This window comes from Cantharellus anzutake, assembly GCF_015039405.1.
Source record: "Cantharellus anzutake strain C23 chromosome Unknown EI90scaffold_3, whole genome shotgun sequence".
In the NCBI taxonomy this organism is placed as follows: domain Eukaryota; kingdom Fungi; phylum Basidiomycota; class Agaricomycetes; order Cantharellales; family Hydnaceae; genus Cantharellus; species Cantharellus anzutake.
In genome coordinates, this window is record NW_024066953.1 from 1266088 (window position 1) to 1277777 (window position 11690).

The window sequence follows — 11690 nt, forward strand, 5'->3', positions numbered from 1 at the left end:
GACAGTAAGGCTGTTAGCCCTCTCAGCGTTCCGACTGAACAGTGCGGAACTCAAGTATGATATTCCCAATGACAAATGAGATTGCTCGAAAGACAGTGCTTTGTAGATCCGCGGGTCCTTGTTGTATTTATGGCTTTTCGCTCCTGGTTTGTGTGTGTAGTTTGGGTTGTTACATACTTGGCAGCATTCTATCTTATTAGACATTCCATACTAGTTGACACGAATAATTTTGTAGCTTTGACATTCCCTAGCACCGTGATTATCAATTAATACGATTGCACGCCGTTGCGACGCTCTCGCAATCATTTCAGCAGGCTTGGATGGGATGAGGACGCAATCGAAGACATTCCTGGCATAAGTTCCCCACTCACGATCTCGGACAGATGCGCTGGGCACCGGATAAATCAGTCAACACTCCGGTTGCAGATTGGATTGAAGCGCTCCAGGGAAAACCACACAACTTCCAAACGTCATAGCTGAACGAAACCGTCAATAGCTGTTCATGCTTGTATTTTTTGTTTGTGCGCTTACTTCAACTCGAAAAGGCATCGCCCGACGCACCTGGAGGTGACTACTTGTGATGACAATTTGCAGTCTATACGGCTACACTGCTGTTCCAACAATCGATATCAAGTCCGTGCACCCCCTGGATATGGATAGCTCTGAGAATGAGCTGGGAATAAAACCCTCTAAGGGCGCGGCAATCTCTCAATGAGGGAGGAGGCAATGAATCCTTTGAACCTTTAGAGGGAGCCTAAATAAAAAGAAAGGTACTACAACTCACGTATGCTTCTTCGATATTACCGATCAACATCACGTCAGAGTTGTACTCTCGTAGGAAAGGGACGCTCTTAGTGTTCGATGGATCGAAGCAGACTGAGGTGTCGACCCAGATTGACCATGATTCATATCCCACGAGCATCAAACCTGTGAATACGTCGTAAACATAGGCCCTGAGGAAGGGGATTAATGAGCGGTAGCCGCGCTTTTTCCACAAAAGAAGAAAGGATGAAAAATATTGGACTGAACGTACGTCCCAACAAGCCTCACTTTCCCGCCTATAGAGCTTCCTACGTCTTTGATATGAGTAGGGATGGCGGTTGGCATCCTACTAGGGGGGATGCGGGGAACATTCTGCGCCAAAGTACTGGCCATGGATTCGATATTCGTTGAGAAACTTTTTGTGCAGAACAGTCAAGACGAAGGCTGATTTGTGGCTATCACGAATTCCCACGGCTAGAAATGCCATCTCAAATTCTTTAGATTCTCATAACTGGCACGACCACCACGGCACCGTCCTTGCCCATGTTAGTATCACCGGAACATTTACGGATTGCTTCTATGCCGGCCCATCACCGCCTTTACTGAATTCCACGCAGTGGACGGGCGCTTAGGACACGATAAGATCAAATCACCGGCCGATTTGATGTCCTATCTTTCGGGATGAATGGAAGGGAAGCTATGTCTTGTACACAATCTGGTATTGCGGATGGAAAGGGGAACTATATTCCTTGCTGCACATTGGCCATTTCGAAGCCCAGTGCTTCTATCTCGTATAGCAAGATACATTGATAAGTCACAGCTCGTTTGGAACGATGCAGAATTGGTTTCATTGGATTTTGTATGCCCGACATTGCGCTCGTATATATAAAGTTATTTGAGCAGCTAAACTCTCTTCATCTCCTCCTGATTTTTCCCTCAAGGATTTTGCTTGCGCCGAGCCCTGAGCTAGATATATACATTCCTCCACCAGCTGGCTACTTCTATCGGGCAAAATTCAAATGCCATGCATGCTGAACGGACGAACCGCACAAACGTCAAGACACTAAAGTTCCAGACATAGGATTCGATTTGTGCCATTCGTGCGAAGATGCTGGATCCATATCTTGATGGGCGTATATGAATTGAACCTCCTGAACTCGTTTGCCGTGTAGCTATGGCACGTTCGTCCTGCTCAGCTATTTCAAAGATTGAGGCACTGCATGCTGCGACTTTGGGGGGATCGTGTCGAGCGCTGAAACATCGTGTCCGATCGAAAGTGATCGCGGTCGGAGTCGCTGGAGATTCCGCCACTTCCCGATAGACTATGTACTACGATAACATAACGCGGAGGAACGTGGACGGCGTTTTCCTTGGGGGCGATGGATTTGGGGCGCACCATATTTAGCAATTCAAGAATTTGAAGCCGACGCTGTTATATAAAACGCGATCTCTGGTTACCCCAAGCCCGAATCACGCTCGATCTCCCTTACGACCACTAGATTTTGCCCTATACCATGAGCACCCATCTTACCGTTAGCCAGCCTGGCCAGGGAAGCCAACTAAAGTCCCCTCGCGCCAGAGGACATTCTGCAATGGTGAGCATCCCATGAAAACAATTCCTGAAGAGTTGATTGAGTCCTAATCGAATGTTGTGGACAGGACTTCAAAAGCGCGACGACTGGTGTGGCCGCCAAGGCCATGCGAAATGAACTCAATAACCTTGTATCCCAAGTCCAGGACCCCCAAACGCGCAAGGTGCGTCAATTTCGATGTGTTGCTCAACAAACACGTCCCTGTCAACCGATTCAACAATCCTGACCTTGGGTCCTGTGATAGATTTTCGATGCTGAGATGCAAAGCTGTTTCTCCCTCTTCAGTCGATATCTGGCAAACAAGGCGAAGGGTGACAAGCTGTACGTTCCAAGTGCCTACTGCACTGAATACACCCTAGCGCTAATTCGCGATTTACAATCGTCGATTTACTTTTTACACTTTTCTACAGTGACTGGGATAAGGTCATCTCGCCCTCCAGGGACCAGGTGGTCGATTATAACACTCTTCCCGCAACGATTGACGCATCCGTCCTTAACAAGGTATCATCGATTCAGGTGTACCAACCTGTCAACGTGTTTACGTAATTTGACGTTTAGATCGCAGTCCTGAAGCTCAATGGTGGGCTTGGTACTAGCATGGGCATGTAGGTTGGGTTCCGCGCATGAATGGGATAACCCATGCTAACAGTAAATCAGGGGTGGTGCACCCAAGTCTGCCATTGAAGTACGAGAGGGAATGACTTTCCTGGATCTCTCCGTCCGCCAAATCGAGCACCTCAACGAAATCCACAAAGTCACCGTGCCGTTCATTCTCATGAACTCATTCAACACAGACGACGATACCCAGCGCATCATCCAGAAGTACGCTAATCATAATATCCAGGTATGGAAGACTTTTGTTTTCTTCGAAGAAATCCCCACTTAATTCCGTTCCCTGTAGCTCATCACCTTCAACCAGAGTCGGTACCCTCGCATTGGGAAGGAAAGCCTTCTTCCCGTCCCACGCAGTCCGACTTCGGACAAGAGCGAATGGTATCCTCCTGGACACGGAGATCTCTTTGATGCCCTGACGAACTCTGGCTTACTGGATCGTTTGATCACTGGTGGAAAAGAATACATTTTTGTTTCGAACGTGGACAATCTTGGCGCGGACGTGGATCTCCGCATCTTGAAGCACCTCGTTGACAGTCAGGTCGACTTCTTGATGGAGCTGACTGATAAGACCAAGGCTGACGTTAAAGGTGGTACGATCATCAACTATGAGGGGCAAGTTCGGCTTCTCGAAATTGCTCAGGTGCCTTCCGAGCACGTCGAGGATTTCAAGAGTATTCGGAAGTTCGCTTACTTCAACACAAACTCTGTTTACATCCACCTTCCCGTAGGCCCAATTCCTTATTGATTGCGCATGAATCAGAGTTCATAACCTTTGTTTTTATTCAGGCTTTGAAACAAATCATGGAGAGCGGAGGGATGGAGTTGGACATTATTGTCAACCCCAAGGTGACTGATGATGGCCAACCTGTCGTCCAGCTAGAGACAGCCATCGGTGCAGCCATCAAGCACTTCAAGAATGCCCACGGTATCAACGTTCCCCGTTCGCGATTCTTACCCGTGAAGAGCTGTTCCGATTTGCTCCTCATCACCAGCGACCTTTATAGTCTGGAGCATGGAAAACTCGTCATGAACCCTAAACGAATGTTCAGTCAGACTCCTGTCGTTAAACTCGGCGATACATTCAAGAAGATTGCTAACTTCCAGAAACGTTTCCGTACGGTGCCGAATATTCTCGAGTTGGATCATTTGACGGTTGCGGTGTGTCCTGTCCACTTTACAATTTTCGGGGTTGGACTGCTGACGGCCGTTCAATCGTCTGTTATTAATAGGGCGATGTTTGGTTCGGCCGTAATATTACCCTACGTGGGACTGTGATCATCGTCGCGAACGAGGGATCGCGGATTGATCTCCCTGATGGTTCCATCCTTGAGAACAGTGAGTAATTCAGCTCATTCCTCGCCAGCGCGGTATTGGCTCATTCGCTACACTTAGAACTCGTTTCGGGTAACATTTCTATTATCGATCATTGAGTTGTTCGAGCTGCCGCTGCGACGTCGACCCGCTCTATACTCGTGGCGGGATCAGATCACTGGTCCCCTTCATTCCTGTTAATATGTTGTTGTCTGTAACACGTTCTTATGTGTCGCATCACTCAAAATACCAGCTTTAACTGAACGGCTCAGGATAGGCTCCGCACACAATCGTGCCCATGTTTATGTGCTGTTTCGCTGGGCGTGCGGACTGAGCCGGGACTCAGACCCTAACCAAACAACAAACAAACAAACGAGCGGACTCAGATATTTCAGTTGAACACACCGACTGCAGTTTCCAGTGGTCTGACCAGTCCCCTGGTGAAACCCGCTCTCGTGCAGGAGATAAGAGGACTCATTACAAGCTTCGGCCTAATTATTTAAATAACCAATCCGTGCCATGGTATCGCACATGTCAGGCTTCGCAAACGATATCGGATCAGAGTGTTCGGCCTTCACCACATGCATCTATGATATTTGTCCTTGATCTTCCATAATCGTACAACGGCCTCGCGGCCCCGAGCTTTAGGAGGCCGCACCCCGTGTGTTGCGCGCCTAAATTGACTTGTTCGCTATCGGCCACCCCATTGCAAAAGCTAGAGCTCTCAGGAGGAAGATTGATGATCTCCTGGCAGCGTTTGGCGACGTACAATTCTCACGGTGGTCGATGCTACGGTTAGATGGTGTCCCCTACTGAAGAGCGCGACTGGCGTGGCACTCTTCATCTTCAACGAGGTCAAAGTTGGCGATGACTTGTACCTGGTTGTGAACGAGGGCTCACACTAGTTTGCAGCTGTCATACGATACGTCAGCGGGAGAAGGGTAGAGGTAAGTTGTATTATAATTCATTGTTGGCAATATCAAGCGCGCGGAAATCAATCGAAACGACCGGCTTTCATGTATTGTCCGACTAGGAAGGATTGATGGTCTAAAGAAAGATTTTGACATGGACTCACTGTTCCGTAACCGTGTTGTTTCCGGTTAATGCTGCTTAGGACAAGCCTAACAAATTATCGGCCATAGAAAATGGTCAAGACCATGATTCTTGATGGACTCTGATACCCTGCCATGATTCAACTGAGGCATGCCTAGAAGGCACTAGGGTCGGTCTCACCGAGAATATCATGGCTTGGCGTCATAACACTGGTAGGGATGGCGTGAATGCTGCTGACCGCTGTGGCCGGCTTCAGTTGCGCACACGAAGTTGCGAAAAAGAAACCAGACTGTCACTATGCTTCTTCAAGGCAGGGGTACAGCAGTCGCGGCCTGATTGTTTGTCCAGCGGCATGGCTTGGACTCTGGCAAACTGTAATTTGGTTTATCGCACTTTCATTGTCTCTGCTATTCGGGAGACCCTACTCTCTTAACAGCTCCATTCACGATGCAGTTCAATAAATTGGTTCGCCTCTCCTCTGTAAACCTCCGCCTTCCAATCATCCTATGGTCATCATCATTGATGCTTCCGATGAATGCGACAAAGCAGCACTTGAGCCCCTCCCCGACATCCTTTGGGAGGAAGTGCGGAGATTATCATTTTCCATGAAATTCGTTATTGGCACATCCAGACAATTCGATCTTGTGAATTGCTCCTCGATCGTCTCACCATTGGTCTCTCGGATGACGCAAACGCGCAGGACTGTGCCAGACACATACATTTCCAGCTGCAAAAGCTGAAGGAATGGCATCCTTATTTTGCGGCACAATCTTCGGACGAGGATCAGGTGGTACAAGAAATCCTAAAACGAGCAGGCAGTTTGTTTATTTGTATCAGCGCCGTCTTTCGCTACGTGAAAGTGACCAACAGGGACCCTATGAGGACACTAGACAGCTTGCTCGACGCAGGTGCCGAACGATCAAATGTTTCTGCCGAGTGATGAATCGCTTGCAAGCATTCTTGCTCCTGTCCTTTCAGGAGTTGCATCCCGATTCGCGTCCTACATCAATCCTTCCGTAACTTTATTGTGAGCTCAATGAATCCCTAAACAACTTCCATTGTTGTTTCGTAGACGGGAAGACAGAGAATCCCAGAGTTGCCCTGCGACGCATCGCGATTTTGAACTAGGATCCTTGCTCTAGGGCCTCTGGTTCAGAACATGTCCAAACAGGATGAGCTGCCTTCTTTCCTCCAGAACAATTGTCCAAGCACTTTCATTTCGTATGTCGTTCATGTAGTTTATCACCTCAATGGAGTGATGGGATAGTTCGCTTGTTTCTCAGCCAACAAGGTGGAAGTTTGTGTGAGAATAGAAGGTTACATTAGTATCTCGCTACGCCCTGAGTGGGCTAAGGTAAGGATCATCAATAGTGTTGTTGAAACTAGCTTATGATTTGCACTTGGCTGCTCAGGTAGTGCTATCTGACCAACATGGGTTCAGCAGACCTGGTTTTTTCAAGATTTCAAGCGGCATACGAGGCAGCAAACGATTCCGTTGTTGCCTTGTTTCCACAGATTCAGGGTCCTACGTGCCGGATTTGGTCATGCCAAATCTGTGAGACTCTTTCCAAACTTGGATGGCATTTCGAGGCACTCCCATCCATTGAAGACAGCACCAAATCTGGCATTGGCCAAGATCACACGGCTCTGATTTGGCCACGTCACTCCATTCCAAGGCGCCCCCATTCATGGAACAAAGTGCTGAACTTTACCGCCAGCTAGCCGCTGCTCACCCAGGATCATATGCCCACGACTTGACTCTATCGGTGCGGCGCTCTTTCCTAACTCGGATGGCACCTCGAGGCGTTCCCATTCATTAACGGGAGCTGGAAACTCTGTCTCGGACAGTACTCGGAGGTGCTTCCGTTCACCAAAGAAAGCGTTCAGCCCTACCACCAACTAGATGCAGTTTACCCACAATCATGCAACCCCAATTTTGGCCATGTCACTCGACATTCTGTGTATCGCTCTTTCCAAACTCAGGCAGCACTCTGAGGCGCCTCCGTTCATCGAAGAAAGCGTTAGACTCTACTGCCAGGTAGTCCCTGTTCGCCCACAATCATACGCCCCTCAGCAGTGAACATGACGCTCTTTCGGAAATCGGACGGCACTCTAAGGGCGCTCCCATTCATTGAAGAAAGCGTAAAACCCAGCCACTATTCAGCCAAGATCATGCGCCCCCAACTTGGCCATGTCACTCAACAATCTATATAATGCTCTTGTCAATTCCGGACGGCACTCGGGGCGCTCCTGTCCATCGAAGAAAGCGCTACATAAACCTACCGCCAGCTAGCTACCGTCCACCCAGGATCATACATCTCCGACTTGGCCATGTCACTTTACCACACTTTCCGAACTCGGATGACACTCAGAGGCGCTCCCAGGCAGTTGCCACGATCATGCGCCCCCAGATTTGGTCATGTCACTCAACAATCTCTTCTAATCTCGGAGGCACTCTGAGGCCATCCCAATATGACTTGGCTTAGCTGACTCTTCCTTCCTGGCCCGCTCCCAGTAATGGTGATACCGCCCCTCTCATCCCCTGCATCCCCCCTTTACGCCTTCGACCCAAGGCCGGATGTCCATGGTGGCTTTGTCGGCGGACTCAGGCTTACCCACCTTTCTCGCGCGTTTGTATTTCCTTTTTGATATCCACTTACATATGTACGTTCCCATCCTCCCCCAGTCGTCCAAAAACATTGAATCAAGGATTATTTGTACTGAATAAAAAAAGGTCTCCCAACTTGGGTGTTGATGTATTCAGCTTGGAGTTGGGCATGGTCCGGTCGCTAGCTATGAACTACTCTCTCTGTCCCTCTCTCTGTCCTTCCTCCTTACTCTCCCTATTGTTTAGTCTGCTCGAGATCCATGGTATGAGTGTCGAACACTTCCGGAGCATGCAGACCTGTACTGCCTGAATCGCTTGGAGAACCTCCAGGGCCGATGGTCGGCGCTCTTTCCGCACATTAGTAAGTTCTTAAAAAACACAAACCTCATTACAAATGGCTATTCGAAATGACGAAGGGGAGGGCATACCCTGTATAAAGTTCCACACTGGATCGGTCAGCCAAATTTTTGAGATTTCATTGTCTGGCCTTGCAGGTCTGTCACCCCTGGCTATCGCAAGGTATATCATACTTTCATGACGGAGCTCGTAAAATGGTCTTTGGCCGGAGAGCAGCTGCCGCACCAGGACCCATAGGCGTGAGTATTATTTCTCATATAGACAAGGAGGCGCACCTCTAGCATCACTTGGCCAAACGCATAAATGTCGCTAGCGAGAGACTTTAAGGGTATATTGTCGTCTTCCGGACCTTCAAAAAGTTCAGGAGCCATGTATCTGCCAGGGATTCCAAGTCTAACGATCCTATAGAGGAATTCAAGGAAGCTACCTCTGAGAACCAGCATCTCTGAGACTGAGAGACGTCACTTCTTCATGAGCCTTCGATAATCCAAAGTCGGCTAAACAAGCTGATCCGTCGTCGTTGACAAGTATGTTCGCCTAGAAACCACACTGAGATTGCGATCCAACTTGAATGCGAGAGTACGAACGCATTTTAAATCTCCATGCACAATTGGAGGAGAATATGTGTGTAAATGCAGCAATCCCTCTGCGGCCCCTTCTAACTATCATAAATAATAATAATAGGCACGGTCCAATCAGTCCCTGCCATGTGAACTGCAAAAACATCCTTACCAGTTTTAACCGGTTCGCATGAGGGTTGATTGTCGCCATATAATGAATCACATTCGAATTTTTGAGCCAGGGGGACACCTAGAATGAAGGTATGAGGAGAAGGCGGTGAACAACACAAACATTTCTGCTTGCCATTGCTGTCGATGTCCCCAGTTCACAAATCCCGTAAAATTTAAGAATGTTGGGATGATCCAGACCAGACCAAAGCTCAGCTTCTTTCAAAAACCTCTGAATGGGAGGTTACGATAGGGGTAAACTAACTAGAGATGGCACACAAACCTTCCGTATCTGGTTGGGAACCCCATATGTTTTGAGGACTTTGAGCGCTACCATTTCTTTCCCGAGTCTCTCCCCAAGCCAAATGTCACAAAATCCTCCTCCAGTGACTGGGATGCGATCTGATACTTTGATCTCCGCACTCAAGTCGCGAAGCGGCGAAAGTCCGTCCTCAGCGGCAGGGATTTGGCGGGAAGGTCGAGCCGACACAATGGGAGCCAGCATGCTGACTGCATCATCCATCGTATATTGGCCCTCAATACAACCCGTCATCGCATCCCATAGAACTGCCCTGTCTGGATCATTGGGCAAAAACCACTTTGGGGAATCCCCCGTGAGTGAGGTCTCCCTACGAACAAATAATCTTCGGTCGTGGAAAGATTTTATGAGAGCCTGACCAGATGGAATAAGCTATGATTCAACAAACAAGGGGGAGGCAGCATTTGGCACACCGTTGCCATGAGCCCACCAAAGTCTTTGATGTCACCGTTAGCATTCGCTCGCCCATACGAGAATGCCCTGTGCTCAAGGACGTCCTCCCAAACTATTGATTGGGAACGGGAAAGTCCCGACGCTTTCTCCCCAGGGCGAACGTCCGTCGATGCAGGACCCGCAAACACCAATGAGCTTAGAACTGCCGAGCCTTGATCGGAAATAAGCACGCTGATCTACGTGGAACCTTGGTCGACTAAACAGCGGACATAGGGTTATGGAATGCGTACAGGCTGCACGTTCCCATGTATAACACTCTTTGAATGTAAGTATTGCAGGACAAGGGCAGTTTCATAACACTACAAACAGGGTTATTGCGGGGCTCGCCTCGGCAATATCGACTTACTAAGCGCACGGTATCGAGGTCGGGATAGGCTTGAATATAGCTTATCAAGTTCCCTTGCTTCATATACGGAGTAACAGCTCCTATTCGGTCACCGACGCGAATGATACCGTAATGGGGTAATAGATGTGGATGGGAGAGCTGGACGGCAATTTTGGCCTCCCGAAGAATATAGTCCTAGTTTGATCGCCTTATTCAACTTGAAACAAAATTTGACCGTGGAAATAGCTTTCTCACATTCCCGGAATCGGCTTGGAAGCCAAAGCTGCCATGGAATAATTTGACGGTGACCAGGTTTCCGCTCGAGGTCCCCCCAGCCAAAATTCGGAAAAGGAACCTTGGAAGGGTCTTATTGTTCTTCAACTTCCACGTGCAGAAAAGAATAGGGCTCTACCTGAATGTATCGGTCGATCCCCTAATAACCTAACTCGTTCAGTTAAATCGATAAGTGCTCCAGGTTGAGGCTTTGATAACGCCATGATTCTCTCCGAGTATCTTTCCGCCATTTCCATCTGAGAATTTGATAACAACTCCTGGGAGAGAGGGTTCGCACATGAACATGAGAGAAAAGAGAAAGTGAACCTTAAATTGCCGGAGTAGTAGGTCTTGATCAGCACGGTTCAGTCCCAATATGGAAGGAACCTGGCTGATGTCCAGGAGCAATGCTGACAAACTCTCCTTCAGGGCAGCGTGATCTAATATCCAAGCCTTGGAGAATTCGGTTGCCCATTTCGCGAAGTTTATGGCTAGAACATCCTGCAGCGAAATAGTGAGAAACTAGTAAATTCATGACCAACATTCGTGTCACCGAGATCGGATGTAGTGATTTCCCAAGCTCTTCGACCCATCGTGCCAAGGACGAGCTAATACGTTGCTGATTTACTAAGGCTAATATCGTGCCCAATTGGCTCCAGGAATGCGTAGACTCTCTTATGTTCTCAAATAACCTGGGGAATCAGTTAGATTGAGAAACTGGAGGCTGACTAATCCCGTACTCATAAAGGGAGTGTAAGACTTTAGCTTGTTCGTCTGGTGGGGGACTCGAGGATTCGTCCAAATCTTGAATCGCAAGGACGGCTTCGGTGCACCGTTGGCGCAGTTGTTTAAACATATACTTGTAATGGGTACCTGGCCGCAGCCCTGCTAAACCAATTAGTACCGCCCAGAGAATAGAGCCCACCAGAAACTTACTTGGCGAACATCCGTGAGTATCTGATCAAGCTCCTCCATGTTGTATCCGCAAAAGCAAACCTCAGTAGTGCAAAACTATTCCGCCACTCGTCCAGGGTCCCGCACAGAGTAATCAGTGGGAGGCAGTGCAGGCGATTCGGATAAGAATTTTAATTCAATCACTCGTCCCCTGCCGTTCCCCGCCCCTTTGTGAGACTCCATTTGTGAGAGTCTCTGCGGGCGAATGGACCGAATTATCCTCGGTAAGTTTTGCTCATTTTTGTCGCTACTTGTGGAGACTCACTGATGGTAATTTCTGTTGGTCTCCCAGCTGGACCCAGAATGGATAATGTGAGCACTTTTATTGTTTAGTTCATTG

At 48.5% G+C, this 11690-nt stretch overlaps 5 protein-coding genes across 5 annotated transcripts; 1 reads left to right on the forward strand and 4 right to left on the reverse strand.

The window, feature by feature from the left end:
- Window positions 1-175: 175 nt before the first annotated feature.
- On the reverse strand, window positions 176-1218 carry EI90DRAFT_3032237 (uncharacterized protein). Its single transcript, XM_039058375.1, has 4 exons — window positions 1034-1218; window positions 785-953; window positions 532-733; window positions 176-476 (listed from the first exon to the last, which is right to left on the reverse strand). Exons 1-3 carry the CDS (start codon window positions 1153-1155, stop codon window positions 596-598), a joined length of 429 nt encoding a protein of 142 aa, XP_038922775.1. The 5' UTR covers window positions 1156-1218; the 3' UTR covers window positions 176-476; window positions 532-595.
- A 940-nt stretch (window positions 1219-2158) lies between these two features.
- On the forward strand, window positions 2159-4600 carry EI90DRAFT_1304189 (UTP--glucose-1-phosphate uridylyltransferase). The gene is made up of 10 exons (XM_039051639.1): window positions 2159-2357; window positions 2422-2517; window positions 2599-2675; window positions 2765-2855; window positions 2913-2959; window positions 3012-3198; window positions 3256-3693; window positions 3756-4127; window positions 4199-4304; window positions 4362-4600. Exons 1-10 carry the CDS (start codon window positions 2277-2279, stop codon window positions 4397-4399), a joined length of 1533 nt encoding a protein of 510 aa, XP_038922776.1. The 5' UTR covers window positions 2159-2276; the 3' UTR covers window positions 4400-4600.
- A 3376-nt stretch (window positions 4601-7976) lies between these two features.
- EI90DRAFT_1306384 (kinase-like domain-containing protein) lies at window positions 7977-9705 on the reverse strand. Its single transcript, XM_039051646.1, has 8 exons — window positions 9310-9705; window positions 9163-9258; window positions 9031-9108; window positions 8886-8960; window positions 8726-8835; window positions 8574-8673; window positions 8370-8514; window positions 7977-8309 (listed from the first exon to the last, which is right to left on the reverse strand). The coding sequence occupies exons 1-8, from the start codon at window positions 9577-9579 to the stop codon at window positions 8134-8136; spliced, it is 1050 nt and encodes a 349-aa protein (XP_038922777.1). The 5' UTR covers window positions 9580-9705; the 3' UTR covers window positions 7977-8133.
- EI90DRAFT_1306383 (uncharacterized protein) lies at window positions 9706-10391 on the reverse strand. The gene is made up of 4 exons (XM_039051645.1): window positions 10379-10391; window positions 10145-10318; window positions 10029-10097; window positions 9706-9969 (listed from the first exon to the last, which is right to left on the reverse strand). Exons 2-4 carry the CDS (start codon window positions 10205-10207, stop codon window positions 9832-9834), a joined length of 270 nt encoding a protein of 89 aa, XP_038922778.1. The 5' UTR covers window positions 10208-10318; window positions 10379-10391; the 3' UTR covers window positions 9706-9831.
- EI90DRAFT_1306026 (uncharacterized protein) lies at window positions 10392-11505 on the reverse strand. The gene is made up of 5 exons (XM_039051643.1): window positions 11333-11505; window positions 11137-11281; window positions 10950-11088; window positions 10536-10897; window positions 10392-10478 (listed from the first exon to the last, which is right to left on the reverse strand). Exons 2-4 carry the CDS (start codon window positions 11250-11252, stop codon window positions 10574-10576), a joined length of 579 nt encoding a protein of 192 aa, XP_038922779.1. The 5' UTR covers window positions 11253-11281; window positions 11333-11505; the 3' UTR covers window positions 10392-10478; window positions 10536-10573.
- Window positions 11506-11690: the final 185 nt, after the last annotated feature.

Coding starts and splice junctions, on each gene's coding strand:
- EI90DRAFT_3032237 (XM_039058375.1), bottom strand. CDS start 1,155: ATGGCCAGTACTTTGGCGCAGAATGTTCCCCGCATCCCCCCTAGTAGG. Junction 954..1,033: donor AAAGTGAGGCTTGTTGGGAC/GTACGTTCAGTC, acceptor CCCCTTCCTCAG/GGCCTATGTTTACGACGTAT. Junction 734..784: donor GTAATATCGAAGAAGCATAC/GTGAGTTGTAGT, acceptor AAAGGTTCAAAG/GATTCATTGCCTCCTCCCTC.
- EI90DRAFT_1304189 (XM_039051639.1), top strand. CDS start 2,277: ATGAGCACCCATCTTACCGTTAGCCAGCCTGGCCAGGGAAGCCAACTA. Junction 2,960..3,011: donor CTTGGTACTAGCATGGGCAT/GTAGGTTGGGTT, acceptor ACAGTAAATCAG/GGGTGGTGCACCCAAGTCTG. Junction 3,199..3,255: donor ACGCTAATCATAATATCCAG/GTATGGAAGACT, acceptor CGTTCCCTGTAG/CTCATCACCTTCAACCAGAG.
- EI90DRAFT_1306384 (XM_039051646.1), bottom strand. CDS start 9,579: ATGACGGGTTGTATTGAGGGCCAATATACGATGGATGATGCAGTCAGC. Junction 9,259..9,309: donor TTCCCAACCAGATACGGAAG/GTTTGTGTGCCA, acceptor CCTCCCATTCAG/AGGTTTTTGAAAGAAGCTGA. Junction 8,310..8,369: donor AGTGTGGAACTTTATACAGG/GTATGCCCTCCC, acceptor GTGTTTTTTAAG/AACTTACTAATGTGCGGAAA.
- EI90DRAFT_1306383 (XM_039051645.1), bottom strand. CDS start 10,207: ATGAAGCAAGGGAACTTGATAAGCTATATTCAAGCCTATCCCGACCTC. Junction 10,098..10,144: donor ACCTCGATACCGTGCGCTTA/GTAAGTCGATAT, acceptor CCCTGTTTGTAG/TGTTATGAAACTGCCCTTGT. Junction 9,970..10,028: donor TACATGGGAACGTGCAGCCT/GTACGCATTCCA, acceptor CACGTAGATCAG/CGTGCTTATTTCCGATCAAG.
- EI90DRAFT_1306026 (XM_039051643.1), bottom strand. CDS start 11,252: ATGTTTAAACAACTGCGCCAACGGTGCACCGAAGCCGTCCTTGCGATT. Junction 11,089..11,136: donor GTCTTACACTCCCTTTATGA/GTACGGGATTAG, acceptor CTGATTCCCCAG/GTTATTTGAGAACATAAGAG. Junction 10,898..10,949: donor AATCACTACATCCGATCTCG/GTGACACGAATG, acceptor ATTTCGCTGCAG/GATGTTCTAGCCATAAACTT.